The sequence below is a fragment of the Panthera uncia genome (assembly GCF_023721935.1).
Source record: "Panthera uncia isolate 11264 chromosome C1 unlocalized genomic scaffold, Puncia_PCG_1.0 HiC_scaffold_4, whole genome shotgun sequence".
In the NCBI taxonomy this organism is placed as follows: domain Eukaryota; kingdom Metazoa; phylum Chordata; class Mammalia; order Carnivora; family Felidae; genus Panthera; species Panthera uncia.
Genome location: NW_026057585.1, coordinates 43,781,792 through 43,795,514, shown reverse-complemented (window position 1 = coordinate 43,795,514; position 13,723 = coordinate 43,781,792). Strand labels below are relative to the sequence as shown.

Below are 13,723 nucleotides of genomic sequence, written 5' to 3'. Positions count from 1 at the left end.
CCTTGAATATAAAATCATTTACATACACATTACAGATTTCTTGGCTAGTTTGCAACATCTAAAAAATATATTTAAGACTACTATGTTATTTACATAATGCTTGTATTGCACTGGTGACTAATAGAAATGAGGAGACTTTTTTTTTCATATGGAATTAATATTAAGCTTGTGCTTCCTGATAAGGCATCACCCTGTCCAATTTTGCTTGGATGTTCAGATTTATCTTATCATACAAAAAGTCCAGCCAAAAGGGAGGTGAGAAAAACTATTTATGGAGTGGTGAGTATATGTCAGATGATTTGCACCCATTATCTCATTTAATCCTCATAACCTTTTATGAAGTAGGTTTTATTATCCCTTTTTGACAGACGAGAAAATTGAGGCTCAGAGAAGGTAAGTATCTGCCAGAGAATATTATGACTAGAAAATCATGTATTAAATACCTACCCGATTCCAAATTCTGTGCTTTTTATATGTCTTCACGTTCTAATACCAAAATATTATGTCTGTGTTCTGCATGTTCTGTAACAGAACAGATGCAAGAACTCTTTGGACCATGCTTTCAGTCAAAATTGGTCAAAGGGATAATTGGCAGAACTGATATGTACAGTTACTGGTGTCCTCTTTCCCCATTAGGTCATGCTTGTTAAGGCTGACACCTTAGGCTAGTTTTCAAATCATTTTGCTACTCTGTGCACATAAATTGGAACGAACTATAATCAAAGGATGATTGTCACCTCTAGAGTCTCTATGACAAGTTCAGTGAAGTGAGTTAAAAGTATGTATCGAATCGTTTTATTTTGTATAACCCTGTGGCTACTACGAATAACATATTAATATTTTTATTCTATTCACTTTAAGCACATATTTATAAAAGAAACTTTCCCTTTACATGAGGAGTTCACTCTGGTTCTGAAATTTTTTCTATGAAAAAATCACAGTGCTTTGCACTCAGTAGAAAGCATTCAATACATTTCTGTTATTGTTTTCGTGTGTGTGTGTGTGTGTGTATATATATATATATATATATACACACACACACACAAACATACACATGTAATACATATGTATACACATGTATGTATATATTCGGAACTCATCAATTCCTGTAAATGGTCACTTTGAAAAGAAACAATGAGACAGTTCAGACAATGGAACATTAAAAGTATAGTGTTATGGGTCCTACTTATAATGTGAATAATTAATGGTGCTTAGATCTTTTGCACTGAGTGGCAGCTTTTTATCCATTCAATTATTCAAGAAAGACTTATTAAGGACCTGCCTTGTATTGGCACTGGTAAAAACATAAAGATGACACCGACCCTTCCCTCCTTAAAGGAACTCTTTTGTAAGATATCAAGGTAATCAGAGGTGTGTCCATTACCATAATGCAATGTGATAAGTGCCATAAGACTGAAATGACAAGGAAACAGTGGAGATAGCAATGAACTTTGCCTTTGGTTCATAAGAAGTCTTCATAGATGGACTAACAGTTCGGCTAGATGAATAATGTATTTCTTTGAAGAAAATAATGATATTTAATTAAAGAATAAGGATTTGGGCAAGGTCATCTCAGAAAGAGGAAATAGTAAGATCCAGAGAACTACCTCTTCTAGAACTGAGTCTGGAAGGAAAAAACACTCAATACTTCACTTCAAAATACAGGATCCTAGCCATGTGTGAATTGTTCCCACACCAAGCAGTTCTCCAAATCTTCTGCCAACACCAAGTGTGTGTCCTATAATTCAATTTAATTCTGATACTATCTACCTGGAATTAGTGTCAGATCCCACAGGTTAAGGGCTCAGGCCCACAAAACTGCCCACCCCCCACTTCAGATGCCAATCACAAGTCCAAGTTTTCACCTAAATCTCTCTGGACCCTTCTAAGTTCCCCCATTCAGTTGTCCTGCAGAATGCCTAGGGCCTATAGGTAAAACTGAAAGAAACTTGCAATATCTTTCCTCCTTTTATGAAAAAGAGCATCATAAGAAATATTTAATAATAGTACACTAGAAGTTTTATTCAACTTCTTATCTCGAAGGCCCAGATTTGGGAATCTCAGGATTTTATTGCCACATGTGCTTGTTTTTTATCACTTCCTTCTCTCTCCTTTCCTCGTTCTCCCTTCTTTGTCTCTTTAACACTCTTGTATACACACTAGCATCTGGAATAGCCTGGTGAATCAGGACTGTATTCATGTTCTAGGGTTGCCATAATAAAATACAACACACTGGGTGGCTTGAACACCAGAAATTTATTTTCTCACAATTCTTGAGGTTGGAAGTACAAGATCAAGATGTCAGTGGATTTGGTTTCTTCTCAGACACCTCTCCTTGGCTTGTAGATGGTCATATTCTTCTTATGCCTTTTCATGATTGTCCCTCGGTCTGTGTCACCTGTGTACTAATCTTCCTTTCTTATCAGAACAGCAGTAATATTGGATTAGGGCCCACCCTAATGATTCCATTTTAACTTAAATACCTCTTTAAATTGTACCCTTTTAAATACAGTTACACTGTGAAGTTATAAGGGTTGTAAGTTATAACATATTAATTTGTGGGGCACACAATTCAACCCATAACAGAAGTCTTTTGTTTTCTTTATGTTGTATTTTTGCAGTGCTTGTACCTATGGTAAGAGCATTGACCTGGTTAAATTTCTTCTTGACCAGAATGTTATAAGCATCAACCACCAAGGAAGAGATGGGCACACAGGTAAGACATTAGTGAAACATAACCAGTTTTTGATGTATATCAATACTTAAGAATAGTGGGATGCTCAAGAGGGAAGGGAAAAGAGGGAGTGGTCAACCCTAATGAGGAGGGATATTTTATCAATGACATCATTTGGAATTGATGGTGCATGGTGATAATAAAAAGCAGACTGACTTTTGGTCAGTTTCATTATTGTGCTAAATTATCTACAGTTGATGTATCTATTATGATCTGTACCAGGAGAGACTGACCCCTTAGCCTGGCTTGCTGCTCAAGAAAAACACTTGTTTGGGGTCTTTGTTCTTGTAAAAGGATGCTAACACTTGTTCTTGGTAATTTCAGTGGATGTAGAAATACTAGAAATTGTGCTAAACATAAGGAAATCTGTCTAGAAGATCAACTAGAATAGGATACTTCTTTTGCTTGAAGTATGTCATGTTTGTTCAATAAGTAGAATTAAATTTTCATCAAAGAAATCTATCTTTGATTTATATCTCTGGCAAAAATGCTATGATGTGGTAATAACTATCTTTTGAAAATTGGGGTTCGGTTTGCCTCTTTTGTCCTTTCATACTTTCATTCTATTATAGGATTGCACTCTGCTTGCTACCATGGTCACATTCGCCTGGTTCAGTTCTTACTGGATAATGGAGCTGATATGAATCTGGTAGCTTGTGATCCCAGCAGATCTAGTGGTGAAAAAGATGAACAGACCTGTTTGATGTGGGCTTATGAAAAAGGTATATATTTTCACCATTGCATCTCTGTAGTGATACATTGAACTGTGTGCATAGATTATGTCAATGCATCAACAAGTCTTTTGCTTGTATGACTTGTGCACTCTGATTTCCTCTGTAGATTATATTTGAGACTTTGGGAACTTGATCAAAGAGTCCAATAGACCATCAGTAAGGCAGCCAACTCCTGGGCTGCAGGTGAGCTGAAGGCACTCTTGGTACTGGCACTTTAAAAAGAGAATGAGCTATAAAATTCTTAGGTATTATAGAAATAAAATTGTGATATGTAACAATAGTTACTTTTTTAGAGTAGACCTAGAACTACACTGTATCTTTTATATATGGGAATTTTTATGTGAATTCAAATTTCTTTTGATGAAATAAATACAAAGGAAAGGAATATTTATTACATCTAACCTTGCTGACAATGACTGATCTAGAAAAAGTAAGGGAGCCAACGATTAGTGAATACATATAAACTTACTTCAGCTCAAAATGATGAAACTTTGGGCTCTGATGTGAGAACACCTGGGTTTACATCAAACCATGTTCTTTGATCTTGGACAAGTCACCTATTCTTGCTGACGTTCACTTTCTTCACCTGAAACAAAAAGGGGAATTATCACAACTTCTTCACAAGACTGTACAGATTAAATGAGAGGATGTAGGCAAATTGATTACAACACTGGCTAGCACATAGTAAGTACTAAGAATTGGTATTTCAGTAATGGTAACAGTAGTAATAGCAGTAGTTCATAAATAAAGGTGACAAAAATTAATTCTTCATTTAAAGGGAGAGGAAATTAGAAATAATCAACAATGGAGCAACCTCTGTCATTGCTTAATGATGTATATGTACCTCATAAGCAAGGTTTGCTTATACACATACTCTCCTATGGAGTTTAAATTTCCAGGTGAATAAATAAATAAATAAATAAATAAATAAATAAATTCAGGTGAAATGAAATGGTATACATCATCATTGAAATCAGAGGGTTACAACTAAATACCTAAAATATATCAAACTTTGCTGCCCACCTTTGCTGTCTTATTAGGATGTTTAAAGCACATAAAGAAGTGTTCTTATCTTTTTAAATGCTAGTAGAAGTCCATACTAAAAAAGAGAAATTGCTAAACTTGAAGATTTCTCAGGCTACCAATTTGACCTAAAAGGTTTTCTGCCTGAAATAGGACATTAAATTCTATTAATTAAAAGAGAGATGGGGTTTCATTGATAGAAATGGGGAGTTGTAAGCACATAGAAAGAAAAGTATAAATCTGAAGACTGCTAGTGAAAAATTGATTATCGGAGTTACTTTAATAGAGAAAAGTGAACAGACATAGTATAGTAAGAAATGAGTTAGATGTAGGCCTGTTATGTTTTATACTTTTTATTTGGGTATAGTGCAAATATACATGTGTGCATGCGTGCACACACACAAATTTTCACATTATAGCTCGATGAATTTTCACAAACTGAACTCACATCCAGTACCCGGTATCCAGATGAAGAAACTGTACATGGCCAGCACTCGAAATATCCACTTACATTCTTTTCCAGTCATTCCCCAGAGAGGGTACCACTGCCTTCTTGGGGCATAAATTAGCTTTGCCTTTTTCTGTACTTTATAAATGGAACATTATGGTATGTACATTTTTTGATATGACTTCTTTTGACCAACAATTTGTGAGATTCACTCATATTATTGCAGGCAGTTGTATATTGTTAATTCTTGTTATAATGTTTTGTTATATCACTATTCATTCTATTGCTTAGGGTCACCTGGATAATTTTCAGTTGGAGACTATTAGGAATACTTTTGCTATTAGCATTCACATACATGACTTTTGATGAATTTCTGAATGCATTTCTGTTAGTTATAATGACCTTGTAATTTGTATAAAATAAATTCCTGGTAGTCTGTATTTGAGTATCTCTTTGAAAATCCTACATATTCTGAAGCCTTAGGAGGCCTTACTAAGTTCTAGTTACTCAACACATTGCATTTATTCAAGTGATTCTCAGACAGTGTCTCTCAAGAAACTTGAATTTCAGAAAAAAGGCTGTTTACAAAGCATTAGTCTTCCGGAAGACAGCTCAGATATAGCTGCTGTAGGTAACTCTTCACAGGGGTTGGCTTTGTTTGTTTTTAGTTGATTGAGAGTGATAGTTGAAAACTGGTTTTAGTTTTAGTTTTTCTGGAATTCCACATTTTAAGAAACAATGAATCATTGTGTAAGTTCCCAACATTTTGTATTGAATGACAACAACAAAAATCTTTTAGCATAGAGGATTTACCCACGGGTCTCTGCAACATATGCCATACTTGTCACCCTTATTTGTTCAACTAATGTGATAGGCATCGGTGTTCCATTTCATTATTACTATGAATTTTAACAAACTGAATGTTAGTGCTCAGGAGACAGATGGGTGTTTTGCATATGTTCTAGAGCAGAACAAGTCAAAACCAACAAAATGAAAATTGTTACTATTTTCTCTTGGTAGAAAAATGTTGAGTTGTTTTTGTGTGTTCAGGAAAGATTGAAATGACCTTGTTAAAATATTGTCAACAGTGCACTGTCCCTGTTTCCTTTGGATAAAGAAATGCATTCCTTTCTCCCTTAGGTAGGGAGTCACCAAATTGACGGATGTAGCAGACTAAGGATTTTCCTGAGAAACTTGGAGATGGAGTTGAGAAAACACTAAGGCTTCACTTGAAGTTCCTTCTCCATAGGATAGAGATGTTATATAAATGGTCCCATCGTGGTTTACCCAATACCTTATTCTCTCCTGGGAGAGATAAACCCAAAGGGAGCTTTATAACCAGGGTCTCTCTTGAAAAGGAGTACTCTTTGGATGCATCCAATTTGAATAGCTCATCCTAGTCTACCCTCTTAGTAGAAAACTGGGAGTTTTTTGCAACAGCACCGATCTTTTCTAAGAAAAATTTTTTACCTGACACCAACAAAATTTTTAGCTTACCCTCTGCTATTCTGACATAGCAAATTCATTTCAGGGATGCTTTGGAGTTTTGTAAGAGTTATCAACTCTCTTTTGGAAATTCAGAAAAGAGTTCACTTACTATGGGTCCCTGTGGAATCAGATATGAAGAACTGTTTCCATTTACATAGCCCTTTTACCCTAAAGATATCAAAATCAATCTTGGAAATAATTTTCCCTGTGAACTTGATTCTACACAGAAGCCTACTGGTTAAGTTGCAATATTTCTCTGCTAGACTGCTCAGAGCTCTAATTTTACAATATTTAGAGTGTTTCCCCTCCTCTAGCCTGTCACCCTCCCTTCTTTTCTACTATTCCATCTAACAGTAGCGATAGCTGTCTCACTCACTTGGATTTGTTCTGCCCTTTCCCTGGGGTACAAAGGACTTGTATGAATCAATTTAAATTGGCCAGAAGAAATAGCCAGCAGCCTGCTTATGTTCAAATCCTCTGCCCTAATCACCAGTATGGAAAACCCATTGAAAAGACCTACACATAATCTTACATCCATTGCATTAAAGATGAAACTGCCGAATTGAAAAGATCTCAGCCAATTAGAATTGAACACATAGCTCAATAGTGTGTCTGGCAGTTAGATTTGAAAAGGCTGCCTTTGACAAAGAAAAGCACTTCTTTATGTCAGGCTGTTTAGGGTCAGAAAATAACCCAAACTAGAAACAGAACTAAAAACTTCTTATTTGCTTCAGTACTGACACCAGTTAAAGTAATTTACAGAGGCTCCTATCCCAATATCTAATTACACAGAATACAATATTTGTATACATCAGAACCACTCTAATTCACAGTGACAGGGAGCTGCAGTTGGAGAATTAGTGAGTAAGTGAGCAAAAACAATAAAAATCAAGGCTCCTGTACCATGATATATACTTTGTTCATTCCTTTTGACAAGTGTAGTATGGTGTGAATTATTTATAGTAAACGTACTATCGTGTATCCTCTAAAAGTAATAAAGTCTTACAGTTGTGAGTTTCTACAGTTTTCAGCCAGTAAAAAAAAATAACTAAAAGAAAAGAGTGGGGAGGAGTTGAAGGAAGAGTAGATTCATTAAGTTTTTTTGATAAATCTTCATCAGTGGGTTATAAGTTCCCAAGTTTCTTCTATATTGAATTCTTACTTATTTGGAGTTTAGTTACTTAGTTTAGTGTGCTAGAGTAAATTATGGGTGGGGTAGAAGAAGGAAGAAACAAAAGATTTAGATGGTATTTCAAACTCTGTGTTCATTTTATGCATACTGGTTACCTTTCTACATGTTTAGTTACTCTCTCTTTTAAAAATAAATAAATAGAATAATATCAACTCTCGTTAGAATGGTCAGAACTTTCATTTTTGTAGGGGGATAGCACACTGAAATATTTTTTGAAACATAATAACTATGTAAAAAGCTGCATATACTAAAATGGATAGTAGAAGAGAACTTACATTCATTACATGCCTATTACACAAGCATATACATGCATGCATAATTAAATTATCAAGATAACCCTTTAAATTGGGATTACCTTTCTATTATAGATTAAAAGTTTGAGACTTAGAGCTGTTAAGTCACAATTGCCCAAACCACACAGCTCTTAAGTGGATAGCTGGTACCAAACAGAGTTCTGTCTTATGGCAGATTTCAAGCTCTTACCACCTTGCTCTAGAATCAGATAGATCTAAGTCCAAATTCCATCCTTAGTATTTAATGACTTTGGGCAAGTCATTTAACCATCTCTAAGTCTTAATCTTCAAATTTAAAATGAGTAAATTAATAACCACTTTACAGAATTCTGAAGTTTTGGGATAACATCTAAGTGTCAGGAACATAGCAGATTCTCAATAAAAATAATGATATTTGTTATTATTATATGTATAACAAAGATTCAGTCAAACTTCATATAACCCCCAAATCTCATAGTCTTTCCTAATTTACAACATGTTTTAGTGTCCAGTAAGAAATATGACATATTGACATATTAGAATCATTGAAGGGTTTATATCCCTGCCAAACACCACTAGACAAACCTGGAATATATAAACACATGTGTTGTTTTGTTGTGTTTATATTTATTTATGAATCAAGCAATACCATTTATCTTAAAACCTCAGGACTAAAGCAAGATCAAGGAGGTTTTGAAAATCACTAATCAAAATATTTAAAAAGTAACTTAAAAGCATTATTCTAATTTGTATGGTTGCATGAAGATATATTTTAAAACAATACTCTAAAACTTTAGCACAAATTTGCAAGTCCCCTTACTATAGCTGGGTTTCCCCCTCAGTCATGGACAAGTGTCAGAGGATTTGTAGCCATGTTTTCAAACCAGCATACCAACTAACATGCTGGGTCTTTTTACCTGGATATCTGACAAGTATGCAAAACTCAGCAAGTCCAAAATTGAACTTAATATCTTTTTTGTCCTCATCAGTCAGTTTTCCTACCATATCTCTTATTCATTCTGTCATTAATGGCACCACCATCCACTCAGTCACTAAAGTCAGAAATCTGGATTGATGCTTGATGACTTTTTCTCCCTCAATCTGCCTTTCTTCATATCCATTCAATCAAAAATTCTCATCATTTTATTTCATAGGTACATTTTAATCCATCCTTTCTTCTTTATTTTTACTGTCATTGTTTTAGTTCATAACCTTTTCATCTTTCTTCTGATCCATTTTAATAGCCTCATAACTCCTTTTTTCTTTTTCTTTCTTTCTTTCTTTCTTTCTTTTTTTCTTTCTTCCTTTCTTTCTGTCTTCAGCATCTTTGATTCCATTTTTTAACTATAGTCTTAAAGAAGTATTCAAGGTGTAAACAGGGCCATAGCATTCCCCAGCTTAAAATCTTTCAGTAACCCATTATTACCTATAGTAAAAGTTCCAGTGTATTTTCATGGCAAATCCTGTGCCCATGCCCTGTGCCCTCCTATCTCTCAAACCTCATGTCCAGTCACTCCTCTCACATGTGTGACCCCACATGCCACAATCATCGTTACATTCACTGCATCACTAACATTGACTCGGGGTTCACTCTGTGCCAGGCATATTCAAAATATTTCATATGCATTAACTCACCATGTGTACACAATTACTCTGTAAGACAGTATGTATTCATGTGATAGTAATACAAAATACTTGTTCTTCCCATATATACCATGTTGTTCCATGTTTCCAAGCCTTTTCTCATACAGTCCTATCTCTACACCCTCCCCATCCTCTCTACCCTACTCCACGCTATCAATTTCTCATTTCTACCTAACTTTCAAAAGTCAGTTTACAGATCCTCTCTTCCTGAAAGTCTTCCCTGCCATTCCAGGCTAGCATACATGTCCTTTCATTATGTTTTATTAAACCTTATGTGCATCTCTATTTCTATATTTCCACTTCATATTGAAACACTGTGTCCCTTACCAAACTATAAACCTTTATTTTATTGTCAGCTGGAAAAGTTTTTTGTTGTTTTTCTGAGATTTTATTTAAATTCAAGCTAGTTAACATATAGCATATAGTTTAGTATTGGTTTCAGGAGTAGAATGTAGAGATTCATCACTTACATATAACACCCAGGGCTCATCACAACAACTCCTTAACACCCATTACCCATTTAGCCCATCTCCCAGCCCTCTCCCCTCCATCAACTCTCAATTTGTTCTCTATCATTAAAAGTCTCTTGTGGTTTTCTCTCTCTCTGTTTTTACCTTATTTTACTTTTCCTTCCCTTCACCTATCTTCATCTGTTTTGTTTCTTAAATTCTACATATGACAAATTATAAACTTTTTGAGAGCAAACATTTGAGATATTATTTTTTGTCTTCCAAAAAGCTAATTCAATGACTGATTCCTAATAGGTGCTCAATACATGTTTTTTGAAGTGGATTAGAGAATAAGCAGATATTTCAGTCATAACGTTCTGTTCTATGTCTCACTAAATAGCATCTGGTTTGTCATAATATAGTTGATGTTTTCAAGAATACCACTTATCACTATTCTGTTGTCTATGTAGATATTTCTTTAAATATTGTGGGTTTCTTATTATCTGTGCTTAAATTTTAATAGGCAGATGATTTTAAAGTGTGCTCTAAGTAAATCTCCTATTCCTATGCATTGGAATTGTGAAAATTTTCCCTCTGTCTCTAACACTGTTCTCCTCCCCTTTTGCGTAATCAACTCATATCCATCTTTCAAGTTCAGCTTAAAAGACAGTTGCTCAAGGAACTCTTTCCTGAATCCTCTAGCCTACTGTGAAATAACACTGCTATGCACATTCACAGCATTTGCTACCTTTTCCTTCCTAGAACTTGGCCAAATAAAATTTGAGTCAGCATTTATATAATTAATTTTTCTCTTTTCTACTAGAAATTGTTTGTTACAAGATTGAGGACATTTATATTTCAACATTACATCTCTCATACCCAGTTCCATTCATTTATTCAAAAAAAGATATTACATACTTAATATGTGATAGACACTGTGCTAGGAACTGAGGTGAAACAGTGAGTTAGACAGTATTCCCTTGCTCTTAGGAAGTTTGTATTTCTAGCAGAAGAGACAGGTCATAAGCAAGAAAACAAATAGAAACTATCAGATAATAAGTCCTATGAATAAAATTAAAAGGAAACACAACAGTGAGTAAAAAGTTTAGGACACTATTTAAAACTGAGAAGTCATGGAGGGCTTCCCTGGGAAGATGTTACTTGAGCTGGTATTTAATGGATGCCCAATAAATATCTATAGAAGGAAAAGTAAGGGGGGAAAAAGCCAAATAAGAAGAAGAGAAAAGGAGGAAAGAAGAATGCTAAGTGACTTGGTTTATATAGTGTTCTTTTGGCAAAAGCATTCGTGATTGTGGATTGTTATCTCAAAGTGAAGAAGGACTGACAGCATTCTTGTTTGAGCCTGGTGATTAAGGGACAAGAATATGGGGAGAAAGGGATGTGTGTACCCTTTCTTATGAAAACATCTTTCAGATTTAAGTGATGAGATGGTGTAGCAAATCTTGAATTTTTCTTGCCTCTAATTTAAATGACAGTGTTTAGACCAGAACTGGCAGGAGGAAAAACAAACATCAGGAGCCATCCTCTGGTCCCACTTTTCAATGCTTTTGGAAGATGAGTTTTTAACATGCAGGCAAGGGGAGATAACAAAATTGAGCAAAGTCTCATCTATACCATTACTGTGAAAGTTTTCTTCTTTGAGGCAGTCCAAAGAAAGGCTGAGACTGCTCCTTTGATCACCTGGGCATTTTGGACATGTGAAGTCAATAAGAATTCCTTAGCTTATGTAATCAAGACCCAATCCCTATGTTCTCCACCTCAGACCCAGGGGGCTTCAGAGTCACAACATCTGGGAGAAGATCTTAGTACCAGTGTCGTTTACTGTTAATCTTCAGACCTAGTACTTAAAATAATTTTTCATAGCAATAAACAGCATCTGTTATTCGTAAGACGAAGTGGTGGGGGTGGAGACACAACTTTATAGGGATATAATAAGATGGGTCCTTTTCCTTCTTGAATAATTAGGAACCCTCTGTTACATATATGACCATGACATACATAGTAAACTGTCTATGTAACAGCCCTTTGAATGGACGTGTAGCCTTACACAACAACCTAGATTTTAAGATACAGATATTCAGAAAGCTGAAAGCAAAGCAATTTGAGGTTGGGAGAAATAGCTCCCAAGTATAAGGAAAGCAACAGGAGATGAATTAAAGGGAAAACATGGAATTTGAATGGTACAGACAGACTGGAAGAGTGGGGCGCAAGATATGAAAGACACTCCAAGCTGGCAAAAACCTTCATGGGCTCCAGTGAGTAATTCTCCGAATGTGCAAAGCATTATTATAACTGCATTAGGCTAATAACATAGCAACCTCCTGTTTTGGGTAAAATACTTGGATGTAGATAGTAAATTCTTAGATATGGGAAAACATTTTATTTAATTGGTGGAAGTTTGATTATCTCTGGATGTGTTCCATTAGTGTGCCTTGGTTATCTGGGTATATCCATTATCAGGAGTTTGCCTTAACAAGTCCTTTTAGTGAGTTCCATCAAGGCACTTTTCTACTTAACTCCTTGTGCCCAAGTATCAGGGAGCTGGGCCCTAGTGGTTTTCAGGTTTCTTTGCATACACTTTGGTAGTTTGTCAGAGCAGTGATAGCAGTGGAGAATTTCCCATACATGTGCGCCTCAGCCCATAGTTAGCAGGAGGTGGGAAATCAGGCAGAGATGCCTTCCAGAGCCAAGGGGCCTCTTGGCATTTCCCTGGCAGCCTCGTGCTTATCATCAGCCAGAACCCAGGCACTCATTAGGCTCTTGATGAAAAGCATCCCAAAGAAAATGCCAGCAAATTGTGCCACTGTGCTGGCAGGAAATTAAAACTGCTCAGAGCAAGTGGAGCCAAGAGAGCTGTTGAAATGAAAGGTAACATCAAGGGTGTGATCACGGACTTACACAGACGGTCAGGATTCAAGATGCGGCTTTCTGCTTCACTAGGGAAAGCAGGAGGCCCTCTCCCTCTCTGCTGTCAGCCACAGTCAGTCCAACAGAGAGGCTGAGACAGGCAGGGATGTGGGCTTTGTGAATTAAGCTTTGTTATGCTTGGGTAAATGCTTGGGGTTTAGGTTGTTTTATTTTTCCCAAAGGAAAAACGGAAATAAGATAATTTGTTTTGTTTTGTTTTGTTTTGTTTTGTTTTGTTTTGTTTTTCTTGGTCCCAAACACGTAAAGACCAAATTAAGTAAAAGAACAACTTAAAGCAACACAGGTCCTATTAAAGTGGGGGCAGAAAGCATAGACAGGAGCAGACAAACCTCAGAACCTATGAATCTAGCAGCAGGACAGATGAAGGGGAATTTTAATTCCAGATAACTTTTTGTTGGTTGTGCTACTTCTATCTTGAGATTAAAATGACCATCAGCCCTGGGAAAGAAAGGGAGGTGCACAACAGGAAGCAGTACCAACACGCAAACAGAGCACACTGAAATTTTCATCATACTGGGAGTGGTGGCAGAGTAATGCCCCCCAAAACTGTCCAGGGCCTATTTCCTGAAGTTTATGAGTATGCCGCCTTACATGGGAAAGGGGAATTAAGGCTGCTAATTAGCTGACTTTTAGAGAAAGACTATCCTGGATTATCCCAGTGAGCTCTGTGTAATAGCAGGGGTCCTTAAATGCAGAAGAGGGAGGCAGAAGCAGAGGTCAGAGTGATGTGGAGTGAGAATGATTCAGCCAGCCATTGCTAGCTTTGAAAATCTAAAAGGGGGGCCACAGC

At 36.1% G+C, this 13,723-nt stretch overlaps 1 protein-coding gene across 1 annotated transcript in view; it reads left to right on the top strand.

The window, feature by feature from the left end:
• Window positions 1-13,723, top strand: part of TNNI3K (TNNI3 interacting kinase) — a 290,841-nt gene that overhangs the window by 104,079 nt on the left and 173,039 nt on the right. Inside the window, exons 11-12 of the mRNA XM_049617009.1 lie at window positions 2,622-2,716; window positions 3,307-3,456. Coding sequence (XP_049472966.1) covers window positions 2,622-2,716; window positions 3,307-3,456 — 245 coding nt within the window. The remainder of the gene's footprint in view (window positions 1-2,621; window positions 2,717-3,306; window positions 3,457-13,723) is intronic.